The 27,867-nt window shown below is 44.8% G+C and overlaps 1 protein-coding gene across 5 annotated transcripts in view; it reads left to right on the forward strand.

Annotated features, from left to right (window-relative positions):
- Positions 1 to 24,324, forward strand: part of LPAR1 (lysophosphatidic acid receptor 1) — an 83,792-nt gene extending 59,468 nt beyond the window's left edge. For 4 of the 5 annotated variants that reach the window (XM_072860595.1, XM_072860591.1, XM_072860592.1 and 1 more), the window contains one exon: positions 23,364 to 24,324. In XM_072860595.1, the coding sequence (XP_072716696.1) occupies positions 23,364 to 23,665 (302 nt within the window). In that variant the 3' untranslated portion in view covers positions 23,666 to 24,324. The remainder of the gene's footprint in view (positions 1 to 23,363) is intronic. The other variant, XR_012042336.1, reaches the window with a different exon arrangement.
- The last annotated feature ends 3,543 nt before the right edge of the window (positions 24,325 to 27,867 follow it).

Below are 27,867 nucleotides of genomic sequence, written 5' to 3' on the forward strand. Positions count from 1 at the left end.
TTTCTTGGAGCAGAGAGCTCAACCCTGCATCTAGAACCTGTTCCCATGGAGTGAGCAAAGCAGCGTGCCGTGCAGATGTGGCTGGTGGGCATAGTGTGCAGGATCAATCGGAGGGGATTAGACGGATCTAAGGGCCATTCAGAGCATGCAGAACAAATTAGACTTGCTTTTTGGATGCCACTGCTTTGTCATTCTCTGCATGCAGTCTCCGGCGTTCCAAGTGTGAAGCAAATGCTTTCACAGGTATCTTCTGCCTGTGGCCTGCACTGGACGTAGCTGATCTGCCACATCTGATCAAACTGTTACTAGTAGTTAATTTAAAAAGTAAACTACTGCCCTGCCGTACATAATGGAGATGTGAATTATTACCAGATTGGCTCAGCTTGCATCTCAGAGACTTGTTTAAAATGTCTTTTGTATTTTAAAAACTTCTGGACGGTTTTGTTTTCAACTGCCAAAGATTTTACATTGAATGGCATTTAAATCCCTTATCCCTTGAGGACAGAAGTCCTTGGCAAGCAGAGAGTGCTAAAAGGGAAGAATTTTAAAGTTCTTGCCCTGCAGAAGCAGCACGCTCCGGCAGGTCCGTGGGGAGTGCTTGCGTGAGCATGGCCACCAGCTCTGCCCTCGCAGCAGCTTGCCTTCTCTGTCTCTGTGAGAGACGAGTTGGCTTCACCCTCAGTCTGAAGACAGGTGACAGTGGAAGATAATTACTGTCGTCTTTGGCCGTCTCATTAGAGAGGCCACGACTTCGGTGGGAACAGAGACGGCTCTTTCATGCCCAGCAGCAGAAGACCCAGGACAAAGCCGAGCTGCAGTCGAGGCATGCTACAGAGAAAGCAGCAATGTTGACGCCTCTTCCTTCCTTGCTTGCTAGATAGGGGCTGGATTTAAATGACCTTTGTCTGGCACTTCTCATGAACACCCCTGAAAGAGATGAAGGTGGCTGGGAATCAGCCCAGTTTTGGCATTGAAAGTACTTCAGTATTCTGCTGCAATACAATTGCTCTTTTATGAGTAGGTGAGAGTAAGTGAACTGAAAGAGAAGACTTGGTGCTTTTTTTTTTTTCCCTTCATTATTATTGTTCCTTTTTATCTTAGCCAAAATCTACACTCCTTTATGGGGACACTGGCACAAACTGCGTGCCAGAGGTCAAAGGAGGCACATCCTCAGAAACATGCAGATTGAGCAACCTTCAAAATAGTATGATAGTCCTCTTTTTTGTGGTTTCAGAGGCTATGTATATAGAAATCTTTAAGCCACAGTGACGCAGGATGTGGTGCTAACACAGTAGCTGAAAGGCAAGCGCTGTTCCTGGACACTTTTAGGTGCCGTACTTTGCTTAGCAGGGGTTAAATTTAGAATGGGAGAGCAGACTGCCAAAGGTAGAGCTCTGTTCCCGAAAGCCAGCTGAAACACCAGGATCAGTTCAGTGTGCCGACTCGAGCTCACGTCTCCGATAAATGCACAAAATGTGGGGAAACTCGGTCATAGTGAGAGGACACATCACTCGTCTAACCCAGAAGCAGTTTTAGTGGCTAACCCATTAAAGTGGATGAAAGTGGGGTTCCCTCGTTTGTAGTGATGAGGGTGTCTAATGCATTCTGAATTTTTCCCTTGCTTTCGTTTTTGCCTGCTTGTCCTGACCTAATGGCATAAAACAGAACTGTGCAAAGCATCGCTCCCCCAGTAGCTGCGTTCCCAGGGTTTTCCACAGCTGTGTACTGGCGAGGCAAAGGGCTAGCTGAAGACACCCCTTTTTTTCCCCAGTGTAATGCATGGTTTGGCAATGTGATTCTTGAAGCTGTGGGTGGAAATAAAGGCTAAATTCTATCAGTGCTGTCTTCTGTGTTTGCCTGAAGACTTTAAATCCATATAGATTCTGTAATGGTAAATACAAAGGAAATCACAGAGAAGCTGCCATTGGAATCCAGATATTTACCACCAGCAATGAAACATTACCAGACTTGTGCACTGTATTTCCCATTTTAAGTATGGGAAATACTGTCATTACCGCAGTAAAATTATATGCTGCAGGACAGTAAACACCCTTCCGACAGGGAAAAAAGTACCTACTGTACACTGTTGCAGTGCTTCTTTCTGCATGATAGTATTTTTAATGATTCCAGAGACTGGCTTCATAGAAGTTGATAAAATACTAATCTTTCATTCTCCCAGACACCTAAGACATAAGTTACAGTATAATGGCATCTTGTCCAGACAGGGAAAATTAGATATTCCAAGGGAATTCAGAGGCATCTGTGAGAACCAAGAGGTAGCTGCATCCCTTTGAACCATGTCTCATCTTCAGTGTAGAAATATAGACCAAAAGCTGTATTTTATGCCCAAGTTATCAGCCTCATCTAGACAGGTTTAAACGAGTACATATGGAATTAAGTGCTAAAACCTGGAATTTACCCTTCTGATAAGCTGTCAGTATATACTTACCACAAGCAAAATTTGGGTGGTTCTTCACTCAGCGCTTCTCTCGTGAAGTGCAATGCCGTGTCTGTCTGCTATCCCTCTGTTTTATCATTGCTATTTGTAGACGCCTCGCTGATAGTCTGATAGCGCAAGCAACATCCGTATAGCCTTGACACTGCTTGGGTGGTGAGGTGTGCAGGTGACTTACTACAGCACCCTTGTTTGTGTACAGTCTGTCCAAGGCTGCTTCTGCTTTCAGGCAGTATTTTGATTTGTCAGCATTCAGATGAGGAGTAGAAGGTCTTTTTGGGGAGCAGGCTTTCCTAACATATCCAAAAGACAGACTGATTTTCCAGGAAGATTTATTCTGGAGTGACATCACCTTAACCAAGAGGGCTTTTCCCCTGTTGTCCACTTCACTCCGGAGCTCATGCCCTTTGTTTTCCCAGAGGAGCACAGCTGTCACAGTGGATTCTGCTTCTTAAAACTGTTTTGTGTAACTGGTCTTAATGCAGTTCCCTTGAGGGGTGTCTACCACAGCTTAACCAGCTAGTTATAATCAAATAAATTGCAGTATGGCTATATAAAAATAAAAGCACACGCAGTTTTCTTGCAGTTGAGGTAGACCTGCTATATAATACAGTTATTTTTAAGTATCTCTACCTTTTTGTAACACTTTCTCCTATTCACAGTCTGGTACTACCATGGGAGAAACAAATTTTATTCCTATTAAGGAAGCAGATAGAGGCTAATATTTTTCTTCTAGTATTATTAGTTTCATCTTATGTAAGAATCAAAGCAGTCCTTTACATATTAAATTGCATTCACCCATACTTCATTTGGAAACTTGTGTTGCAACTGGAGCTTATCCAACCATAATACCGGTAACACTTAACGTCCTTAACAACAAGAGAAAATACAATTAAACAATCTCTTGTACCAAAGTTGTTTGCAATTTGCTAAATAAACTGTATTGTTTGAGTCTAGCATTGTGACTGTCCCTGGGAAAGTACCAGAGTACCACAGGGGGTATATGGATTTCCAAAGGAAAAGTGGGCAAAACAGGGTTTTTTCAACATCGCCATGAATGATTTTTCTGTCATTGAAAACTGCAGCTCCTGGAGAAGCGGTGAAACACCCAGGTCCTAAGCACGCTAAATATACCTTGCAGAGGCAGGCAGAACAGAGTCCGGTTTGTGAGCCCTGCCTGCAGGGTGCCAGCGCTCCCGCTCCTGCCTCAGATGACCTCTTGCCATGAGCCTTCCCGTCTGCGTAGGCATGTTCGCGGTGCCACCAGGCCTGGTCACCTCCAGCAGCCCCACGTCCGGGACATGAAAGCCTCACCCAGGCCCCTAGGACAAGGTCCTCTTGCTGTTCGGGGACGGTGTCACCGAAATTGGGACTCAAACTCCTTAACACCAATGTAGCATTAAGAAGCAGGCATTCTTTATTACGGCGCCGGATGCACGGGGGATCGTTCCACCTAGCGTGCATACCGCAGGTTACATCAGCCAAAACTTATGTTGTCCAGTTACATACATATGCATCACATTTCCCGGAATGATAATGCATATTCATTCTATTTCCTGGAACTAATTATCATATTTGCGTGGTCATTACACATGCGTCCTTGAGCTCCGAGGGGCTTCCGTGGGGGTCTCTGGTGGTCCCTGGTGGCCGTACAGGTGTGTCCTTTAGTTGACCCCTTCTTCTGGACGTGCGCAATCCCACCTTGCGTATGTAACTCGCTCCCCTTCTTCATGGTGCATGGTCCCTAACAATGATTTGGCACCCTTAACACAAACCAATTATTCTAACCACCCTCGACTCGCTGTCAGGGTGGGCTGGGGCTGTACTGGGAGCACAGCAGCATGTCCGTACTACTCCTTGTCCAATTGTCTTTGGGCACAGTAGCATATCCATAGCCATAGGTGTACAAACACAATATTAAAGCATTGTCTAACCTGCTCCTATCTCTATGTTGCTTAGTTACAAAAGAACAAACTAATCATTTTGGTTACATCTGGTTGCATTTCCCCCCTTTGGAAGTTTTGAAATAATAATCTTTTCAACACTTCCACTCTTAATCTTTCTTAACTCAACATAAGCAGGTGGCTTCTCTCCTGGCATTGGTGTACGACGCTTCATCACTGATTTCTGTGTCAACATTTTCTTTAAACATTGATAAACCAAACAAATCACCAAAACAACTGTAATCAACGTGATTAGTGTCTGTAACAACTCAGTTATCCATCTTTTAAGAGGAAATCCAAAATGTCCCAAAATTTGGCCTAACCAATTTGTTTGCATTTCACTCTTTAAACCTTGAGTCTGCTGTACCACCCTCTTCATATCATCTATTTGTTCATTCTAAGCAGCTGTAACATTTGGGATGTGCACACAGCAATCCTGATTTCTGTAAATCCACAATCATCACTTCAGTTCCCCCATGTGTTTCTCTCTGTTTTTCCTCTACTATTCTATCATTATTTGTGGGGTAACTATGACTTGTCGGGTGTATGTTACCCACCTCATTTTCTACTACTCTCAACTGTTCTGCCAATAATCTATCCAATTTACCATAATTTGGTTTCGGGGTTGGAAGTTTTACCTGTTTTACTGGTCCCAGGGCAAGGATGCTTTGCTCCGCTGCCTCTCTAGCAGTTTTATCAGCCAATTGGTTGCCCACATTTACCACGGTTTGTCCAAATTGATGTGCTTTACAATGCATTACCACTACTTTCTTGGGCTGCTGGATGTCCTGGAAGAGTTGAAGAATCTCTTCCTGAGCTGACAACAGTCCTCTTTCCTTCCAGATAGCTCCATGTGTGTGAATCTGCTTTCTGTGCTGATGTATTCACAGGGAGAGCTTCAGCTTTCATCACTCGGGTGGTGGTGACCACTGCATACCCTGCCATCTGTTTTCCATCTCGGACAAAGCTGCTTCCATCCATAAACAGCTCCAAATCAGGATTAGGCAATGGTTCGTCCTTCAGGTCCTGTCTGCTAGAATATACCTGTTCAATAGTTTGCAAACAATCATGGTGTAAAGACTCACCCATTTCCGAGCTCAAAAACATCGCTGGGTTCACTGCTGTTGTAGTTTTAAGTTCCACATCATCCTATTCCAAGAGAGTGACCTGGTATTTGAGCATGCGGCTCGGGGACAGCCAATGCCCCCCTTTTTGCTCCAAGACAGAAATGACCATATGTGGGACATAAACTGTAATTTTCTGCCCCATGGTTAATTTCCTTGCTTCTTGGATTAAGAGTACAGTTGCTGCCACAGCTCGCAAACATCCAGGCCATCCCTTGCTGACATTATCCAATTGCTTAGAAAAATACCCAATGGCCCGTTTCCAAGTTCTTAATTTTTGAGTCAACACACCCAAAGCAAGATGTTATCGTTCATGTACAAACAATTCAAAAGTCTTTGCTAAATTTGAGAGTCCTAACACAGGTGCAGACATCAAAGCTTTCTTCAAATTTTTAAAGGCTGTCCAACGCTCAGGTGTCCACAACAGGTGATTCTCCTGGGATCCTTTCAAAGCTGCATAATTGAGGATCCACAATCAACACCACCCGACCATACCCAAAAATGTCCGCAACTCCTGTATCGTTCTTGGTTCTGGAACTTGACAAATTGCTTCCTTTCTGCCTGCTCCCAATCTTCTTTGTCCTTGTGAAATTTCAAAGCCTAAATATATCACAGTCTCTTTCCCAATCTGGGCCTTGCTTTTTGATACTCGTTATCCTGCTTGTCCCCAAAATTCAACAAGCTGATGGTCACTTGTAAACGGTCCTCTCGAGTCTCTGCTGCTATCAAGATGTCATCTACATACTGCAATATCATTCCTTCTGAATTTTCTTTTTTCCACACTTCCAGTTCCTTTGCCAACTGATTACCAAATATTGTAGGACTATTTTTGAACCCTTGAGGTAGCACTGTCCAGGTGAGTTGTGTCTTGCATCCGGTGGTGGGGCTTTCCCATTCAAAGGCAAATATGCCTGGCTATCTTTGTCTAGGGGTGTGCAGAAGAAAGCATCCTTGAGATCAAGTACAGTAAACCACTTATGCTTTTCTTTTAAGGATGTCGGCAAGGTATATGTGTTAGCTACTACTGGGTGAATGTCTTAATCTGATTCATGGCTCTTAAATCTTGAGCTAACCTATATTCCTTGCCATTCTGCTTTTTCACTAGCAATATCAGGGTATTATATTCTGATTCACATTCTATCAATAACGCATAATTCAAAAATTTTGCTATTAATTCTTCCAACTCCTTTCTAGCTTCCCACTTGAGAGGATACTGCTTTGTCTTACCGGTTTAGTTCCAGATTTTAGAACTGGTTCTGCTAATTTAGACCGGCCTGGGATTCCACTAACCCATACCAAGTGTGTTACTGCATCCTCTACTTCTGCAGGAATTTCTTCCTTCGGTCTTGTTGTGTTCTGTACCATAAAAATTCTCACTTCCACAGCTTTTGATTCAGGTATTAACAGGTGAGTCTCCCCGTTTTTAAAAATTATTTTGTGCATTCTATTTACTCAATATATCTCTTCCTAACAAAGATGATGGACATTCTGGCATATACAAAAATCGATGAGTTACCCATTGCTTTCCCAATTTGAATTTCAAAGGTTGTAAAAACGGCCAATTTTCTTCCACCCTGCTCCCCCAACAACACTTATAGTTTTATGACTAAACCCCCCTTTGCATATATTTAATACTGAATATGTTACCCCTGTATCAACTAAAAATTCTACTTCATAATTCCTCAGCTTTAATGTAACCAGGTGTTCAGCTGGTGTTGACTCCCCTGGTTTCCTTCAGTCCTCATCATTCAGAGTCATCAACTTAATTGCCTGTAGCGAAAGATCCAATTCTCTCACTATGGGCCATTCCCTTTTCCAATGTTACAGGCAGAGCAACATCATCTTAAACTCTTATTCCTTCCCTGTTTTTTCCAAAGTCAATACCATAAAATCTTACTGGATAATCCCACACTGTTTTTGCCACTCCAGATGATTTCTCAAAGCAAAAATAAATACCTCATAAGCTATTTCATCTCATTTACCTTCCCTTTTGCAAAATAACATTAGTTGCAAGATGGTATTATATTGCAATGTAATATTCTTTGGCCATTTCTCCCCACCTTCCAAAGTATACATTGTCCACCAATGATTGCAATATTCAATTAATTGTTTCCGAGTCAAAGGATCACCCCACAGATCTTTCCAGTGATTTAAAATACATCCCAAAGATGTTCTTTGTGGGATGGGTTTCTTACTCGGAAATGTACCCATCTCCCAAACAACTAGTGGTTGTGATTGTGCACTATCACAAGCACTAGTCAGAGGGACCCCAACCCTTGTTGGAGCTCCCTCTGGGATTCCAGCCCCCCACCAGATATACCAACCTTGGAGACTTCAACCCCCCATCGAAGACTCCCCCTTGGGCCCTGCTCCACAGGCTTTCGCCTAGCAGAGACTTACCAACCGAGGTACCGCTTAGCCCAACCCTGCATAGCTTTCGCCACGCCTTACGAGCAGGCTTGGTGGGACTCTAACCCACGTCCTACCTTTGGTGGGACTCTAACCCACATCCTACCTAAAGTGGGACTCTAACCCCACGTACTGCCCAGAGTGGGACTCTAACCCACGTCCTACCTAAAGTTCTGTTACCCGTTAGAAGAATGCCTTATTACCTTGTTCAAGAGGATCTTGCTCAGAATTCTTCAGTCCGGGGATCGGAGGTTCTCCCCGAGAATCCCTCAGTGCCGGCTGGAGGTACTGCGATCCCTTGGATCCGTCGAAATTCAGAAGCAGGGTCCCATCTGGGTTGCCAAAACTGTCACCGAAATTGGGACTCAAACTCCTTAACACCAATGTAGCATTAAGAAGCAGGCATTCTTTATTACGGCGCCGGATGCACGGGGGATCGTTCCACCTAGCGTGCATACCGCAGGTTACATCAGCCAAAACTTATGTTGTCCAGTTACATACATATGCATCACATTTCCCGGAATGATAATGCATATTCATTCTATTTCCTGGAACTAATTATCATATTTGCGTGGTCATTACACATGCGTCCTTGAGCTCCGAGGGGCTTCCGTGGGGGTCTCTGGTGGTCCCTGGTGGCCGTACAGGTGTGTCCTTTAGTTGACCCCTTCTTCTGGACGTGCGCAATCCCACCTTGCGTATGTAACTCGCTCCCCTTCTTCATGGTGCATGGTCCCTAACAATGATTTGGCACCCTTAACACAAACCAGTTATTCTAACCACCCTCGACTCGCTGTCAGGGTGGGCTGGGGCTGTACTGGGAGCACAGCAGCATGTCCGTACTACTCCTTGTCCAATTGTCTTTGGGCACAGTAGCATATCCATAGCCATAGGTGTACAAACACAATATTAAAGCATTGTCTAACCTGCTCCTATCTCTATGTTGCTTAGTTACAAAAGAACAAACTAATCATTTTGGTTACATCTGGTTGCATTTCCCCCCTTTGGAAGTTTTGAAATAATAATCTTTTCAACACTTCCACTCTTAATCTTTCTTAACTCAACATAAGCAGGTGGCTTCTCTCCTGGCATTGGTGTGCGACGCTTCATCACTGATTTCTGTGTCAACATTTTCTTTAAACATTGATAAACCAAACAAATCACCAAAACAACTGTAATCAACGTGATTAGTGTCTGTAACAACTCAGTTATCCATCTTTTAAGAGGAAATCCAAAATGTCCCAAAATTTGGCCTAACCAATTTGTTTGCATTTCACTCTTTAAACCTTGAGTCTGCTGTACCACCCTCTTCATATCATCTATTTGTTCATTCTAAGCAGCTGTAACATTTGGGATGTGCACACAGCAATCCTGATTTCTGTAAATCCACAATCATCACTTCAGTTCCCCATGTGTTTCTCTCTGTTTTTCCTCTACTATTCTATCATTATTTGTGGGGTAACTATGACTTGTCGGGTGTATGTTACCCACCTCATTTTCTACTACTCTCAACTGTTCTGCCAATAATCTATCCAATTTACCATAATTTGGTTTCGGGGTTGGAAGTTTTACCTGTTTTACTGGTCCCAGGGCAAGGATGCTTTGCTCCGCTGCCTCTCTAGCAGTTTTATCAGCCAATTGGTTGCCCACATTTACCACGGTTTGTCCAAATTGATGTGCTTTACAATGCATTACCACTACTTTCTTGGGCTGCTGGATGTCCTGGAAGAGTTGAAGAATCTCTTCCTGAGCTGACAACAGTCCTCTTTCCTTCCAGATAGCTCCATGTGTGTGAATCTGCTTTCTGTGCTGATGTATTCACAGGGAGAGCTTCAGCTTTCATCACTCGGGTGGTGGTGACCACTGCATACCCTGCCATCTGTTTTCCATCTCGGACAAAGCTGCTTCCATCCATAAACAGCTCCAAATCAGGATTAGGCAATGGTTCGTCCTTCAGGTCCTGTCTGCTAGAATATACCTGTTCAATAGTTTGCAAACAATCATGGTGTAAAGACTCACCCATTTCCGAGCTCAAAAACATCGCTGGGTTCACTGCTGTTGTAGTTTTAAGTTCCACATCATCCTATTCCAAGAGAGTGACCTGGTATTTGAGCATGCGGCTCGGGGACAGCCAATGCCCCCCTTTTTGCTCCAAGACAGAAATGACCATATGTGGGACATAAACTGTAATTTTCTGCCCCATGGTTAATTTCCTTGCTTCTTGGATTAAGAGTACAGTTGCTGCCACAGCTCGCAAACATCCAGGCCATCCCTTGCTGACATTATCCAATTGCTTAGAAAAATACCCAATGGCCCGTTTCCAAGTTCTTAATTTTTGAGTCAACACACCCAAAGCAAGATGTTATCGTTCATGTACAAACAATTCAAAAGTCTTTGCTAAATTTGAGAGTCCTAACACAGGTGCAGACATCAAAGCTTTCTTCAAATTTTTAAAGGCTGTCCAACGCTCAGGTGTCCACAACAGGTGATTCTCCTGGGATCCTTTCAAAGCTGCATAATTGAGGATCCACAATCAACACCACCCGACCATACCCAAAAATGTCCGCAACTCCTATATCGTTCTTGGTTCTGGAACTTGACAAATTGCTTCCTTTCTGCCTGCTCCCAATCTTCTTTGTCCTTGTGAAATTTCAAAGCCTAAATATATCACAGTCTCTTTCCCAATCTGGGCCTTGCTTTTTGATACTCATTATCCTGCTTGTCCCCAAAATTCAACAAGCTGATGGTCACTTGTAAACGGTCCTCTCGAGTCTCTGCTGCTATCAAGATGTCATCTACATACTGCAATATCATTCCTTCTGAATTTTCTTTTTTCCACACTTCCAGTTCCTTTGCCAACTGATTACCAAATATTGTAGGACTATTTTTGAACCCTTGAGGTAGCACTGTTCAGGTGAGTTGTGTCTTGCATCCGGTGGTGGGGCTTTCCCATTCAAAGGCAAATATGCCTGGCTATCTTTGTCTAGGGGTGTGCAGAAGAAAGCATCCTTGAGATCAAGTACAGTAAACCACTTATGCTTTTCTTTTAAGGATGTCGGCAAGGTATATGTGTTAGCTACTACTGGGTGAATGTCTTAATCTGATTCATGGCTCTTAAATCTTGAGCTAACCTATATTCCTTGCCATTCTGCTTTTTCACTAGCAATATCAGGGTATTATATTCTGATTCACATTCTATCAATAATGCATAATTCAAAAATTTTGCTATTAATTCTTCCAACTCCTTTCTAGCTTCCCACTTGAGAGGATACTGCTTTGTCTTACCAGTTTAGTTCCAGATTTTAGAACTGGTTCTGCTAATTTAGACCGGCCTGGGATTCCACTAACCCATACCAAGTGTGTTACTGCATCCTCTACTTCTGCAGGAATTTCTTCCTTCGGTCTTGTTGTGTTCTGTACCATAAAAATTCTCACTTCCACAGCTTTTGATTCAGGTATTAACAGGTGAGTCTCCCCGTTTTTAAAAATTATTTTGTGCATTCTATTTACTCAATATATCTCTTCCTAACAAAGATGATGGACATTCTGGCATATACAAAAATCGATGAGTTACCCATTGCTTTCCCAATTTGAATTTCAAAGGTTGTAAAAACGGCCAATTTTCTTCCACCCTGCTCCCCCAACAACACTTATAGTTTTATGACTAAACCCCCCTTTGCATATATTTAATACTGAATATGTTACCCCTGTATCAACTAAAAATTCTACTTCATAATTCCTCAGCTTTAATGCAACCAGGTGTTCAGCTGGTGTTGACTCCCCTGGTTTCCTTCAGTCCTCATCATTCAGAGTCATCAACTTAATTGCCTGTAGCGAAAGATCCAATTCTCTCACTATGGGCCATTCCCTTTTCCAATGTTACAGGCAGAGCAACATCATCTTAAACTCTTATTCCTTCCCTGTTTTTTCCAAAGTCAATACCATAAAATCTTACTGGATAATCCCACACTGTTTTTGCCACTCCAGATGATTTCTCAAAGCAAAAATAAATACCTCATAAGCTATTTCATCTCATTTACCTTCCCTTTTGCAAAATAACATTAGTTGCAAGATGGTATTATATTGCAATGTAATATTCTTTGGCCATTTCTCCCTACCTTCCAAAGTATACATTGGCCACCAATGATTGCAATATTCAATTAATTGTTTCCGAGTCAAAGGATCACCCCACAGATCTTTCCAGTGATTTAAAATACATCCCAAAGATGTTCTTTGTGGGATGGGTTTCTTACTCGGAAATGTACCCATCTCCCAAACAACTAGTGGTTGTGATTGTGCACTATCACAAGCACTAGTCAGAGGGACCCCAACCCTTGTTGGAGCTCCCTCTGGGATTCCAGCCCCCCACCAGATATACCAACCTTGGAGACTTCAACCCCCCATCGAAGACTCCCCCTTGGGCCCTGCTCCACAGGCTTTCGCCTAGCAGAGACTTACCAACCGAGGTACCGCTTAGCCCAACCCTGCATAGCTTTCGCCGCGCCTTACGAGCAGGCTTGGTGGGACTCTAACCCACGTCCTACCTTTGGTGGGACTCTAACCCACATCCTACCTAAAGTGGGACTCTAACCCCACGTACTGCCCAGAGTGGGACTCTAACCCACGTCCTACCTAAAGTTCTGTTACCCGTTAGAAGAATGCCTTATTACCTTGTTCAAGAGGATCTTGCTCAGAATTCTTCAGTCCGGGGATCGGAGGTTCTCCCTGAGAATCCCTCAGTGCCGGCTGGAGGTACTGCGATCCCTTGGATCCGTCGAAATTCAGAAGCAGGGTCCCATCTGGGTTGCCAAAACTGTCACCGAAATTGGGACTCAAACTCCTTAACACCAATGTAGCATTAAGAAGCAGGCATTCTTTATTACGGCGCCGGATGCACGGGGAATCGTTCCACCTAGCGTGCATACCGCAGGTTACATCAGCCGAAACTTATATTGTCCAGTTACATACATATGCATCACATTTCCCGGAATGATCATGCATATTCATTCTATTTCCTGGAACTAATTATCATATTCGCGTGGTCATTACGCACACGTCCTTGAGCTCCGAGGGGCTTCCGTGGGGGTCTCTGGTGGTCCCTGGTGGCCGTACAGGTGTGTCCTTTAGTTGACCCCTTCTTCTGGACGTGCGCAATCCCACCTTGCGTATGTAACTCGCTCCCCTTCTTCATGGTGCATGGTCCCTAACAATGATTTGGCACCCTTAACACAAACCAATTATTCTGACCACCCTCGACTCGCTGTCAGGGTGGGCTGGGGCTGTACTGGGAGCACAGCAGCATGTCCGTACTACTCCTTGTCCAATTGTCTTTGGGCACAGTAGCATATCCATAGCCATAGGTGTACAAACACAATATTAAAGCATTGTCTAACCTGCTCCTATCTCTATGTTGCTTAGTTACAAAAGAACAAACTAATCATTTTGGTTACATCTGGTTACAACAGGTCTGTCCCCTACCCAGCGCCCCAAGTCGTGACCATGAGCGATCAGTGCCCGTAAAGAGGATCCTGGCTGAGTTTGGACTAGGGGATGCAAGTAGGATGCCAGATATGGACTAAAAGGCGGTTTCTTGCTTCTAATTTTCCCCAGACATCTGTTGCCTGCTTTTCTCTGTCCTGTGTCACTGTGACCCAGGGACACCAGTACCTTGAGCCTCAGGAGCCTCTTCTCAGCTGGGCTTTTGTGCTTCTTTTCCAGCCAAGCTGCCGCTGCTGATTTGGGACTGCAGGAGCATTTGTGTCCATAACAGAGCATAAAGGCTCGTCTAGAACGCCTGAAAGTTGAAAAAGACACCAAAATTTCCTCTGTGTGTCAGGTTTTTGGCAACAGCGGAACTCCACAGGGACTACTGTTTGTCTTTACACAGAGATAAATACTCAGATTGCTTTGGCAACAGCCAGGCTTTTATTCGGAGATTAGCTTCACATATCTTTATGAATTTAGAAATCAGTTGGAATCCTGACCATTGGCGTTTAATGACTTCCTGTTTTTGTCTAAAATGCTTTTTATAGATAAAAGGCTTACTTTCTTCTTTTGTAGGGGGTGGTGGGGGCAGTACTGTCTCTCTCCTGCAGTCACTAGATCAGTGGTGAATTCATTTTTCCTTAACAGTCCTTTGATTTGAGGGATTCAAATGGATGCAGATAAATTGCCACGGGCTCAAGCTTTCAGTTTCTTTTTGGAAAGCGGATTGCACATGCCATCTTTGCAAGGTGTTCTTTAAAACCACAACAAGCATACGTTTGAAATGAGGAGGTATTTGAACACCTTTAGTTTGCAGGTGTCAGTTGAAAAACAGTCCTGGTCTCCTCCATTTGCATTAGCATTTGATTTCTCCTTCAGAGACGTCAGCCAAGGAATACTTGAGGGCGGCTGGATCAGCTGGCCAGAGACCAGCGAACGCATTTTGCAGGACTGCAAGCAGCAGGGAGAGCGTGACACCAAGCAAGCGTTAACCTGGGCTAGAGTTTAACTGCTAGAGCACCCATGAAATAAACCGGTCAGTTCTGATGGCTTGCTTCTGCCCATGTCTCATTTTCTCTTCAGTTGGTTTTGTTTAGTTATCGGTCCTCCCCAGGCTTTTCTCTCTGTTGCTGTTTCCAACTTCAAAAGCTTTAGATACTACAGAGGTACACAAGGGCTTGGAGACCCACACGGTATCTGAAACATCCGCTGCTGCTGCTAGGCTCTGTGGAAAGGCCACCCAAGGTCCAGGTGGGAAGACACCCAGCAGACAGGACCTCCAGAAGGAAAGCCAGGAGGCTGAGTGTCAGCGTACCTGTCTCCAGCACTTGGAGCAAGCACTCGGGGCAGCGAGCGTGAAGAGCTGCAGACAGCGAGCTCATGAGGACTCCCACGGCTGCCATTTGCAACTCCTACTGCGAGAAACCTGCTCTTCATTACCTCTGGTCTGGGCTTGCAAACTGAAGCAGGAAGAGAGGACCAAAGGTGTCGGCCACCCTGAGAAATGGGAAGGCGTGATGGCTGCAGATGCAGCCCCACCGACCACAGACGTTTTCTGTCGGAGCATCTCCATGCTCGGAGACAGCAGTCGTGCGGCTAGTGGTGCCAGCGGGGTTGTTGGCTAGTGGTTGTTGTTGGCACCGCGGTGGGTCAGGTGTATCTTCAGTTGGCCCTATGTGCAGAACTGTGTCAGGTTTAAAAGAAGGGCTTTGACCTAAAGATTTCCCCGAGGAGTTTGTAAGAGTGAGTATTTAAATGATAAATTGTCAGGAGCAATGTGGTGATGTGAGCGTTGGAAGAGAACAGGAGAGCAGAGGCCAGCCTGTAGCAAAGGAGTCCATATGCCGGCAGGAGTATCAGTTGTGGTCAAGACTGTATGTCCATTTAGGAAGAGTTTTTTGCTTTATTTTTTTTTTTTCTGAAAAGAAAGAAGGTGATGAGGATTAAAGGGATGAACAGGTGAAATACTAAATATTAAGGCTCAGAACGAGGTGACGCTAACATACATGGGAACTTCACTCTTTGTGGGCAAGGCATGCTGCTCCTCCCAGCCCAGCTACGGCACAGGCAGAGCCCCGGGGAAGCTTTCATGTCAAGTCATTAGCATGTTTTAAACCAGATAAATGCTTCAAGAGGGAAGCAGCCAGGTTTCACAGAGAGGGGGTGATTTGTTGACAAAGATCGCCATGCCTTAAACACCGAATTAATTCTGTGCACAGGAGTTCAAAGGTGAAGACAGATGTTTGAAGCAGACACATACTGTATTCCTCCTGGGAAGGGGAAGTCATTTTTGGAGCAAGACGTGATTTCTGTGTTCCTACATGAGCCAGCCATTATTTTGTGCAAAGTCGAACCAAACTCAAAATCCCAGAACAGGATTCAGGAAGAGGTTGGAGTGTGTGTGTGCGTATAGCTGTGGAGAAGGTAGGAAGTCAGGGAATGGATGCAGTACTAGCACAGTTTATTTAAAAATCCCTTTGCAAACTGTGGGTGCAGTAGACTGAAAAATCTGGCAAACCTGTCAACTTTTCATGTGGAGTTCAGATACCTGGACAAGCTGAGGTCAGGATTTTATCTATAATCTGCATGTTCAGAGCAGTTCAGCTCATGGGAGACTAGAACGGGGTCCCCAGGGATGGGGCAAGTATAGTGCTGTGAAAGACAGATAGCTCATACCACCCGGCTCTTCCCATATGCCCCCTAGTTGTGTATTTTCTCTTGCTTGCTTGGGTCCCCTTGCTCCAAATCATCGTATGAGAAGTACATGTAAGATACTGTTGCATGAATATGAATGTACATTTTATTGAGCTTTGCTTTGTTTCTCATTTCCTATTTTACACTGCTGGAGACATCCCCCCTTCCTTTCACACGCAGCCCCACCAGATAAATGGCTTGAAACCCAAAGGGGCCGTTGTGTCAAAGTCTCCCAGACACATGTCGGAGAAAGCAGCGTTTTGCACTCAGTCAGAAACTGCAGAAGGAGTGTGCTACAAATCTCTCACTCATTCAGAACTCATACAGCTTCCTTAAATAAAGACACCTTAAATAAACGAAGGGGTTTTTATAGCACCCTTTTCAACAAGACCATTCTTACTGGCACGCTGCGTGCTGCTCTCCCCTGCCTGGGGTATTTTTCAAGGACTGTCTTTCATTGTCATCCTCCCCAAGCCTTTTGGAGTCTGTGGATGGAGAGGCAAGCCTTTCATATCTGAAGTTCTGCAGATTTGCCAAATTTAGCATAGGATTATTTTACATTTGTTAATCTGCTCCATATGTGGTAGTCACATTTTATTTTTTCACATAAAAATTCCATGGGTAGAAGCAAACCTTACCCCAATGCTGACTATTTCCAGCAGAAACTACAAATAACAGCAACAACTGTGTTTTAATCCGCCAAGAACTATAAGCTATATTGTATAGTAATGGTGTGGCAAAATTGGGGGAAATGATGTCAGACTAGAATTAGAAGAATTACTCCTACACTCTGTATGTTTACAGCGTGATAAATGATCTTCATCAATCTTTTGCATATATAATAATTCAGCATTCATTTTAGATTTCATTCTCTAATATTTGTATCTGGGGAAAACAATGCATAGCTATAGATAAGCGCTATTTCATGCAGTACTTATCTCTATTCATGCTATGCACAAGATAATACACAGCGTGATAAGGAGGGTTATTGATACAGCTTACAGATGGCTAGGGCATGAAGAAGTGCAGTTGTGTTGCAGCTGATGAGCTTGCTCCTCAGCTAGCATAGCAAGTGGCGTTCCCTGCTGAGGGTGGGATTGTATCGGGATGTGGAAAATGCCAGGCTGTAACCCTTTTGGCTATGGTTTTGTTAAATAAAACAAATCATCTCCCCATAGCACTGCTTTCAGCCTGCAGAAAGTGCAGCAAGACCCTGCTCCCTGTTGGTGACTGGCAGTGATGCTCAGTGCCCTTTCCTCTCCCCGTCACCGCTTTCCCAGTGGAAGAGGTGGTATAGCCGCCCGTCACAAGTGCCGCTCTGAGAACCGGAGGGCATTTGGAGACCGCAGCGGGTGGACAAGGGGAGGTGGGCAACAGCAGCAGAACATAAATGTCCCTGCAGCTCAGCTGGAGTGGGTCTTTTCCGTCTTTGATATGGTATTGCCTTATCCTGTGTCTGTAATCTTAACAAAACTGCAGAAACAAGCGGGACCTCTTTTCCTCCTTCTCTCCCCTCACTCCCTAAAAGAGGCCCTTTCCATATTTTTCCCCTCCCTACAGACTTCTCTGTATGAGGAATTTGCAGGGTGAGTGTGAGGCCATGCCAGAAAACAATAAAGTCAGGGTCAACACCCGGGATGGGTGGAAGAGGGCACACGAAAGGGGCACGGTATGTTTAAGCAGGAGAAAAGGGGTGTTTCAGGATGGGTGTGCATTGACAAGAACCGCATCCCACCGGAGCCTCCGAGGGATGGCGGTGTGTGACTTGGCAGGGACAGAAGCGCTTCTTTTATTTTGCTCTTGTGAGTTAGAGGAAAATAAACGTTCATGGAATAAACGCAGACTTATGCTGTCCAAGGCAAAAGGGAAAAAAAAAAAAGTGCTGCTTAGGAAGTGCTTCGCCTGCTAACCTAAGAAGTTTCACAAGTAGCCATCCAGACTGGTCACTGGGAGGTGGCCGTGTGCGGGTCCTTGGCATCCAGGGCGGGTGCTGGAAGCTGAATTGCATCCTTGACTCGCTGCCCACCCCTGGGGCAGCACGGGGACCCCACGGCCCCGGGGAGCTGCCGGGAGGGGACAGCAGGCAAGCCTCGGGGTGCTCCTCCGTGCCACCCCCTGCCAGGGCTGGCCCCCCGTCCCCGGGGGCTGGGTGCCAGCGTGCCTCCAGCATGTTTGTGAACTTCTTGTGTCCTCCCCAGAGCGAAGCCTAACACAAAAATATACTGCAGTTGATCAGTGTCCCACTGAAACCAGGCTCGCTTTCTGTCTGCAGCAGCAGCAATAAAACGATTTAATCTGCAGCCCTAGGATAAAACTGGACCAAATGCTCTTGCCATGCATGTAAAGGGACGGTCGCTTGAAACTCACTTCTCCAAGCCTGGGTTTGGATCTGTGCAGCATCTGCCTTTTGGCTCTTTGAAAAATGAAAGAAAGCTCCTCAAGACACACTGGCAATGCTTTTTCCCCCTCTTCAACCTCTTTTCCTCTAACTATGTCAGATCCTCCGGGTATATCTGCTTCTCAGAAGGGGAGCTGTTACTTGCTTTGGTTCTACCAAGTTTTTGTAAACAGGCATCAATTTAAGACAGTCTCCACCAGTAGGAAAAAAAAGCCATCCCAAATGGTCAGTGCTTAGTGATAAACTAAACCAGCAGGCATGCTTGACTGCAGTAGCACAGAGGTGATCTGTCATTCAAGTACAGCCTTAAATTAATATTTCTGTGTTTTAGGAGGCTGTTTCTATCGTATCTTTTTTCCTAATTTATCTTTCTGTACTGTCTGCAATTTGTTGTGTTGATTTTGCAAACATTCCTGAGAGGACGAAGGACCTAGTAATGAGTGACTAGTTTGTTAGTGTTTATTCTCATGTAGCTTGTTTCTCTTTCTGCTGCTGCTTTTTGGAGTTGTTTTCTCTTTTGTTTTTCTAGTCACTCATTTTTGTGTGATTTATCATGGCTGGTTTCATATGCCTACTGCCCACAACAGTTTTTACTCTCTTGCAATCAGACCTTGCTGTGAGGCCGTGCCGTGCTTACCCAGGAGTCAGCAAGCATGCAACTACCGTGGAAATACAATCCGCACTGGTGCACTAGACGAGGGTTCAAGACAGATGTGATGTAGTCATATCGTGGTCATTGGAAAGTCCCCAGTGGACTTCTGCCACAGCGCAGCAAGACAGACTATGCATGAGAGGTTGGAGTTTCAGCCCTGGGTGAGAGGTATTACGCAGCAACAGAAAATGAGATTAGTGTCATGACCGCTTTGTTGTAACTCAGATTTCCTGCTGTAAAATCTCCTTCTCAGTCTGTAGGGACTGTTCCGCTCTTGTCTCCTCACATCTTTTTAAAAGCTGCAGTGCGTTTCTCTGGGTCCCTCAAGCTTTCCTGTCTCATGGCTAGCCATTCACCCCTCAGCCTGATGGGCATTTCTTCCTCACCGGGCCCTCTCTTGCCAGACCCACAGGGCAGACCTTGTCCATGCACTGTAGGGATGTTCCTCCTGCTGCAATTGAACAGCTCGGTCAGCTTCGTGCGATGCCAGCACCTCTAAGGACTGCCAGGGTTGGAGGTGTCATCCCAGGGTGCTATCTGTCCAGGCAACAGTGCTCTTCAGCCGCCCAAGGACATACCATCTGCGATCTTGTTCGTGCACATTGGGCTCCCCTAGTGCCGTGGCATGACAATGACATGTCCACGAAGATGAGGAGATTTGATTCACTGAATGCAATAGATCTGCTTTGTATCTTATTGTAACGTGCGTTTGACCGAGTTTGTAGAATGTTAAGATGCACCTGGAAATTACTCACACTGTACTTGGGGCTGCTCTTAGTTCTGTTCCTGAGCAGAAAAATACATCAATATTTTGGTGTATGCTTAAGGCTTTTTGGTACATGGCAGCAGGAAGCTTTTGGATCTCGTCGTTTTATTAGATGTGATATTTTTAGATCTTCATTCTTGGTGAAATCAATGCACAACAGCTTTCTGGAAGGGGAAGAATTTAACCTCACTTTTAGCTTCGTATCACTTTACTTTGATAAATATTCCAAGTACGAAGCAGAAAAAATAAATTTCAAGCTTTTTTTTCCTTCCATGGAAAAAATTCCATGTTTAACAGATGATGTTTCCTAAATCTGAAGTAATAGGAGCCTGACATTTTTATGTTCTTGCATTGTACCTAAGTCAAACATGCCCTTACCGTGAGTGATGCTTTCCAGCATTTTCCAGGGTACTGACAGTTAAATAACAAGTGAGAAAACCCGCGGCATTGTTTGTGTCACCATTTGCAAGCACTTCACTTAATAAGCCACAGGAGCCATTAGCATGGTGGGAAGTTTTGCTAGGAAAATCCCAGGGGCTAAAGTAAAACAAAACCCACTAGACTGAATGGGGCTGGCTTCAATGGCTTTTACTTCCCAATAGCAAATGAGACGACTGTTCAGAAGCTTGAAGCTAGCCCTCTTTGCACAAAGGTGCTGTCCTGGATGCTGTGCACTCCGCTGCTGCATGGAGGAAGTAGGCTGGAAAGTCAGCCTGGTCTGCGGCTGGGGGCCAGGGCACCGGAAAGCCCACGTTACCCAAGCAGGTCTGGAGCTGGGCAGCGTGGGCTTCTCCTCTCGAGCCCACGTTACCCAAGTGGGTCTGGAGCTGGGCAGCGTGGGCTTCTCCTCTCGACACCCTGGCTGCCAGCGCATCATTGACCCAGCACCTGGCCTGGCGTGAGCAGCAGGATGGTGATTTGCAGAATGATGATTTCCATTCACTTCCAGAGCTGTGTGGGAAGGCGACCCTTTTTTTTTAATCTTTTTTCAGTGTAGCATGAGCTGCACAGAGCATTTAGTTACTTGCTCAACCGCGGTCCACTTCTTCTTGAGTGCAACCATGTCAAGCCTCAGCACGTAGGTTGTTGGACCACTCTGAGATACTGAGGAGCCCAGAGAGGCTCAGAAACTCCACCTGAGACCAGTGTTCAGGGCAGTGGGCTGCATATGGAATTTTGTCAAAGACTTTGGGGCTTTCTCAGGGGCAAATGCCTACCTGCCTCACCGTACTGCTTCTTCTTGTTGCTGCTTTTAACATACCCAACAATGATAGCAACAGAATGTTCTGTTTGACATGTTTAGTTTCTCAACAACAGATCTGAATAAAAAAAAAACAACAACAACAAAAAAATGTTGGAAAATTGGAAGCTTTCAATTGCAACTTTGAACAACACTAGGAGAGCTTTCCTGTCAGCTCCATTGTTCCCACATTGGACTTCTCTGCTACAGGCCTGATGAGGATGCTGTCATCGTCTTTTGTCCTTGACTGTAGATCCCATGACTTGCAGTGTTCCCGTCTCTGATGTTGTTCTCCCGAGGCAGCCTGTAATGAAGAAAATACATGCTCAAGCTGGAACAAAGTCCACCGCTGCCTCACTAGCTAGGAGGTTGAAGACAACATGCACAGTTGAGTGGTTGAATTTGAAAGATTGTCTTGGTTTCTGCAGAAACCAGCTCAGCAGAGCTGCTCCGTGCAGGGGACAGCCTCTGTATCAACCCGGACAATCCTGCAAATAAAGAGATGCAGTTTTGTACTCTTCTGGGAACAGGTACATGGAAGGGACAAAAGACCATAGTCCTTTGCATGGGTTTCAAGTACTCTTTTCTAGGACTGCTGGAATCTGAAAGAGCTGCAGACAAAAGCTATGAAGCGGATTCATGAGTTTGATGCCACCTCGGCGTGGGAGAGTTTCATCCCTATTCTGTAAAATTGCTGCCAGCCCCTAACAAAGTCATTTGGCCAAAGACATCGGTGCTTTGTACTGGCAGCTGGCAGCTCGCCTCCCAGCTTCTTTCCCTTTGCAAGCTTTGTTGGTCAGCAAAGCGATAGGCATGGAGTGGCACTGTGGCATCATCTGTTGCAAGCAAGCTCAGTTTAGGGATGCTTTTTTGTATGTAGAAAGCCTGTGCGTGGTTGCCTGGTTGGCAACCAAAGTCTGTAGCCCAGCACATCCTGCCTGTTTGCAAAGCCCGTCAGAAAACATTATTGTGTTTGATCTAGGTAGGTTTGGTATCCAAACGGAAAGGTGTCTGCACAGCTTACAGCCGCCACTGCCCAGGCTGGAAATAGCTGGCATCTTCCTGGCAGTTACAGCAAAAAGGCTGCGTGCTGCGGAGACTGACTGTAGTCAGCTGCTAGACCTGCAGAGAGCATCACTGCAGAAAAAAACAGAGGCAGTATGTTAACAAATAAATACCCCAGTGACAGGAGAACCTGTTTGAAAACAGCGGGTGGTGCTGGGAAGCCCTTATGGCTGCTGCCTGCACTAAGCCTGCCCGCTGATAAGACCTTGGTTTCCACCTCAGCCAGGCATGTCAGCCTGGAAAATCTCAGGAGCACCGTCTTCGTTCTGACGTGATTGGTGCGTAAAGCCTTCCCCAGCAGTGCTTATATTTAAAACCTCTTTAACCTTGCAAGGAGTTAGCATCTTCGTTTAACTCGGTACTCCCAGTAAAGTTCAAGGCATTTGATTTCATTTCTGCATTGAACTCCAAATTTTGTTCTGGGCTTTATCCCACTCAGAGCTTTGCAAAGCAGAGAAAGGAGTGGGAAGCATTTTAATCAGGGTAAGGCTCTTTGGCATTTACACTATTGAAGCCTGAGGAGCCTCTGAATTTCTGTTGAATAGAGCCCTAAGAAAAGAAGTAGATCTGTTGAAGGACGACATTTCAGTGGAAGAAGGATGTGTGTTTAGGACTTTCCATTACATAATGGGGCTGAAATGGATTAACAAGACCCAGGCTTTCTTTTTCTTGAGAATTGCTGCCTGCACCACTCTTTTTCTATTACTGATGCTTCGGTCACAGCACTCACAGAAAGGTTTTCTTTGTTGTTATTAGTTTGAGAAGTAAATTGCAGCATTGTTTCTCCTGATCAAGAGATTGATTAGTCAGAGGTCTCTAGCTGAAGGGAAAAAATGTTCCTCATTATCAACTTTAAATGCAAATATATTTGCCAAGCAGAGACCGTTTCAGATGGAGAGTGTGGGGGGGAATGCCTTGCTCTTTTGATGTGCTGCCCATAACCATTTACAGATCTTTGAAAGGCGGCCCTCTCATCAGGTCAGTGAGGAAATAGTGTGGGAACGATACTCTTGAAAGAGAAAATTAACCATTGACGCTTCCAGTTGGATGGTTCTCATAGTGTCTTGACAAGTAACAGTGCATTAGTATACATGTGGGTTTTGTTGTATTTTGTCCGCTCTTTCTCTTCCTAGGTGCTTTCATAATCTGCTGGACCCCAGGATTAGTCTTGCTGCTCCTCGATGTTTGCTGTCCCCAGTGCAACGTCCTGGCCTATGAAAAATTTTTCCTGCTCCTGGCAGAGTTCAACTCCGCCATGAACCCCATCATCTACTCCTACCGGGACAAGGAGATGAGCGCGACCTTCAAGCAGATCCTCTGCTGCCAGCGCAGCGAGAACGCCAACGGCCCCACTGAAGGCTCGGACCGGTCGGCATCCTCGCTCAACCACACCATCCTGGCTGGCGTCCACAGCAATGACCACTCCGTGGTGTAAAACCGCAGCCAGCCGCGTGGCCGACGAAGAGCAGCAGGCTGCGCCGCGGAGCGGGGTGGGTGCGCGGCCCCGGGGAAGGTAACCCACTCACAAGGTTTTCTCAAACACTAATGGACTACAAGTGCTTCTTTTCCAGGGAGCCCGACACACCGGAGCTGTCCGCCCCGTCTGCAGGACTGGCCGTGCTACAAGGCCTTTGATTTCTACTTTCAAAAAGTAGAAGGCAGATGCCTTGTGGCGGAGGTCATCGTAGCCCATGGAAAGCCTCGCTGAGACTTCGTCGGACTTCGCTGCATCTTGGTGCCAGTCTGAATCAACTCTGATTAATTAAGCTTATACCTGCTTCACTGCATTTACATGTAGCCACTTAGTCTTTTTAAAAAGGGAGTAAAGGGGATAAAAATATGCCTATCATTTAATAAACATGTAATATTTATCACCATCAGCATGCTTGTGATGAACATTTTCTGTGCAGGGAGTAAAACTGTGCTCTAGTCTTCGTATCCTTAGCCACACTGCCGTAACTACAGTAAAAACAGAAGTATTTTTTTCTAATACAGGCAACAGGAAGATGATGGAAACTGACTCTTCTTACCGTCATTACTGGTGTTAGAGAGCATGCATGTTCTGTGTGTATGCAGATTGTTTTATTGTTTTAATTATCGGGGGGGGGGGGGGGGGGAAGCTCGTTGTAAAGTCTGCAGGAAAGTAGAAAAGCATAGACTGTATTCCAGTGTTTGTTTAGATTATGAAATAAACAGTACTCTAGTCACAAGGTATTTAACGTTCTTCTTTGAAGTGCGGTATGAAATGTGTAACATGTGAGGGGTCCCAAGTTTTTCATGGACAAGTTCTTAAAGCAGGACACATCCCTAAGGCTCTTAAAGAGCTACAGTCAGGTTGGTAGATTTTTAAAAAAATGTATTTGTGGCATTGGAATGCTTTTCTTGTTCATGGCAGAAAGCAAAGGGATTTTTAAGGTGAAAAAAATGTATTCGCTTTTATGGAACCTTTCTTGTAATTGAAAACAAAACACCCTCTGCATTTTTGCACTGAGAAACATTTGTAGGGTATCTTTTAGATGACGTACCTTCATTTCAAAAGCAGTGGGCTACTAAAAGCCAAGGTACAATTTTATTTTATAAAGTCAAGACAACATATGTAGTAGTCTCTTGCAAATGACTGGACCGTGCTGCATATAATAGCCACACGTGCACATTGTTATCAATAGCTAAGCTAACAGATGGATTTTTTTCATATATGGCTGTTTCGAAGAGAAATGCCCCTCGGGAATCTCGGTTACCGAGAATCAGTGACATTAATCAAAACTCCTTCACAGAGGTAAATGTGAGCAGAGATGGGATCTTGCTGATAAAAAACTTGGGACCTTTCTTTGGGAAACTGTGTTCTCCTAACAATGTAAAATATATCAACAGTAAATTCCTGGGGCCATTTTTCTGTTTGTAATTTGCCTCTATAACAACAAAAAAAAAACACTACAACAAACCACCCAAAAAATCAGGGGTGTATCCATCAGTGTAACGTACTGGAATGTAACATAAGGGGCAACATTCTCCCGTTTGGGCAGGGAAGAAATGGAGGGGAGAGGGTCAGCCCAGCAAAAAGCAGAGTTTTTAGCATCTCTTGCTGGGAAGAGGTGCTTGGATATTATGCTTCCAAGCATAAAATTTCTTGGAAAAGGCAGTTCCTTGTTGAGGGAGGGAAGAACAGCAAGTGAGCAGAACCTGTCCCCACTGAATAAAGTGAGAGTTTTGCCACTGCTTTCAGTAAAACTGAAATTCACCTGTACTGTCAAGCCAAATTTGTGTGGACACTGTGGAAGATGGAGTGGGCAGAGGGGATAAACGCAGCGTTATCTGCCAGTTGACCAAGGTATTGAACGTCACACTTGCTTTGGACAAAACAGCTCTTTTTTCTGACTGTGTTTGAGAGCAAGTGAATGTAAAGGTTGATTTGTTTTTTATCCACATAACTGTACTGAGAAAGAAGAACAGGCTGTATGAACTTTTTCGTTTAAAAGCATCTGCTTGCTAAGCCACTCATAAATTTTTCTTAGTGCCTGCGTGATGTTTGAGCTAGGGCAGGTAAGCAGAAGAAAGGAGAGGGTAAGAGTGCCTCCAGAAGCAGGGACATCTGACTGAAAAACAATTTGCTTTTCTCAGGAGTGCTCAGAGTTGCTTTCTTCCCTGGATCCAGGCAGAGCACTTTTTTGGGTCTGCAACTTTCCCACAAAAGAAGGACATCATAGACACTTTATTTTTTGGGGGGTTGCCTTTCCAAGTGTCCTTTTTACTGCTGTTTGCATGCTATTTATAGGATCTCTCCTGGATAGGGTGGGAGGATGATGTTAAGAAACAGCAGCAAATCATTCACCCCAGTTTACCGTGCTGAAAGTGTGGTGGTTTTGGAGGAGCTGCGGGTGAATAATTTTAAACCAGGGGTGCAATGGTTCATGACACACGGGTGGGTCCAGAGGCCCCTTGTGAAGACGGATGCCCAAGGAGGCTTTTCTCATTGTAATTGCAGCAGGTGGCAGTCGCTGCCCAGGTACATCGGTCAGCCCTTCTCCAAGGAGGCACTCGACGATTCAAGAAGCTGGACCTTTTGAACTCTTAACAGCAGTTAAATTTCAGTCGTGGGGTAGATTAATCCAGGAGCACTTCTGGCAGCAGGTGGCTTTTTCTTCTAAAAGGTGAAGTGCAATGCTTTAGATCAAAGGCAACAGGATGCAAATGTTGCCTGTACAATTCCACTAAAGGAACTCACTGAGCATGTGGCTGCTGTTTAAAAATTTAATTAGTGCTTTGTTTTGTTGACGTGATCTCCCTATATCCTTGAGAAATCTGATCTGTGGATTGAGTGTTTCTTTGCAAGCTAATGAAATTAAAGCTGCTGTGAGCAAAGAGAATAAAAGCAAGAGCTTGGAACAGAAGGATTCATTTGCTCTCTTCTTTAGAGTGGTTCTCATGCCACTTGGTTTCGTCTCAGATTTTTTTTAACTTTGCTTCTCTGTTCAGATTTTCCAGCTTCATTGTGCAGTTGTAGAACTCGCTTCTGCTATGTGAAAACATGGTGCAAAGTACTTAGGGGAAAAAAATTGCTCCACTTATTTTTACTTATCTCAAATCCTTCAAAGGGTTTTAGAAGACTTCTTAAAATACCAACGATCCTCCCACAGTCATTAAAATTCTTCTTTTGCTGGCTGCCTCTGGTCCAAGTAAATCCTCTTGAAGTTCAGATGTAATGGTGTTTGTTTCAGCAATTGTAGCAGTGGGGAGTTGTGTATTAAAAGAAATACGGTTGATGAAATAATTTGCAGGTCAAAGAAAATGTGTTTTTCCTACTTCATTTTTTCAGTGGCAGCACAAGTCCAAAAACTAATTGAAAAGATTGCCTTTGAATGAACGATTATTAAGTGAAATTTAACTCCCTGTTGCTATCACATTTAGAGAGGCTGGATGACCCATTGGTCCACAGAGCTGCTAATCACAGCATTTGCATGTGAAAAGTTGAAAATATATTCTGTGTTTGACACACATTGCATTTCTTGTCAACCCCTTTTTTGCTCCATGTTCTCTGAGGTCTCTTGGTAGGTTCAGGCTGGCTGCTCACTGGGATGCTCAGAGCCGGGCAGATAGGTGGCACAGGGAGAAAGGACAGACCAATTAAGAGCTTTTCTCTTCAGTGATTCCTAAAACCAAGCACACCTGTCTCTCCATAGTCCACCAGTAATGGGGGTTTTTTAATAGTTGCCCCAAGATCCACCATGGGTTTTTAACTCTGCCTTTCCCAACTAGCCACAGCTGTGGCACTGCTGAAACAAGCTGGCAGCGAAGGCTTGGCGTAGGTCACTTGGTGAAGAAGAAAGGGCAGGCATGCCGTGTTCGTGGTGCAAACTAAGCCTGGGTGACTTGGGTGTCAAAGAGGAAAGGACGTATTTTTATGTCCAGTATCTTAGTTCTGCTTCCCCTCCAAAGTAACTTTTCAATATCAGCATAAATTTCTCCCAGTATGGCATTGCACTGAGATAAAATTTTTCAGGTCACTCCGAGGAGTATGTCTTGTGGTCTGTACCTCTGTGGGGGTAAGGCAGGGTTGGCCATGGCCAGTCTGGGTCCCAGGCACAATCTGTCACAGGAAACTCAAGCAGGCTCTGCTTCTGAAGCAGGTTTTGTAGCTTC

Source organism: Ciconia boyciana, chromosome 4 (genome assembly GCF_034638445.1).
Source record: "Ciconia boyciana chromosome 4, ASM3463844v1, whole genome shotgun sequence".
Taxonomy (NCBI): Eukaryota; Metazoa; Chordata; class Aves; order Ciconiiformes; family Ciconiidae; genus Ciconia; species Ciconia boyciana.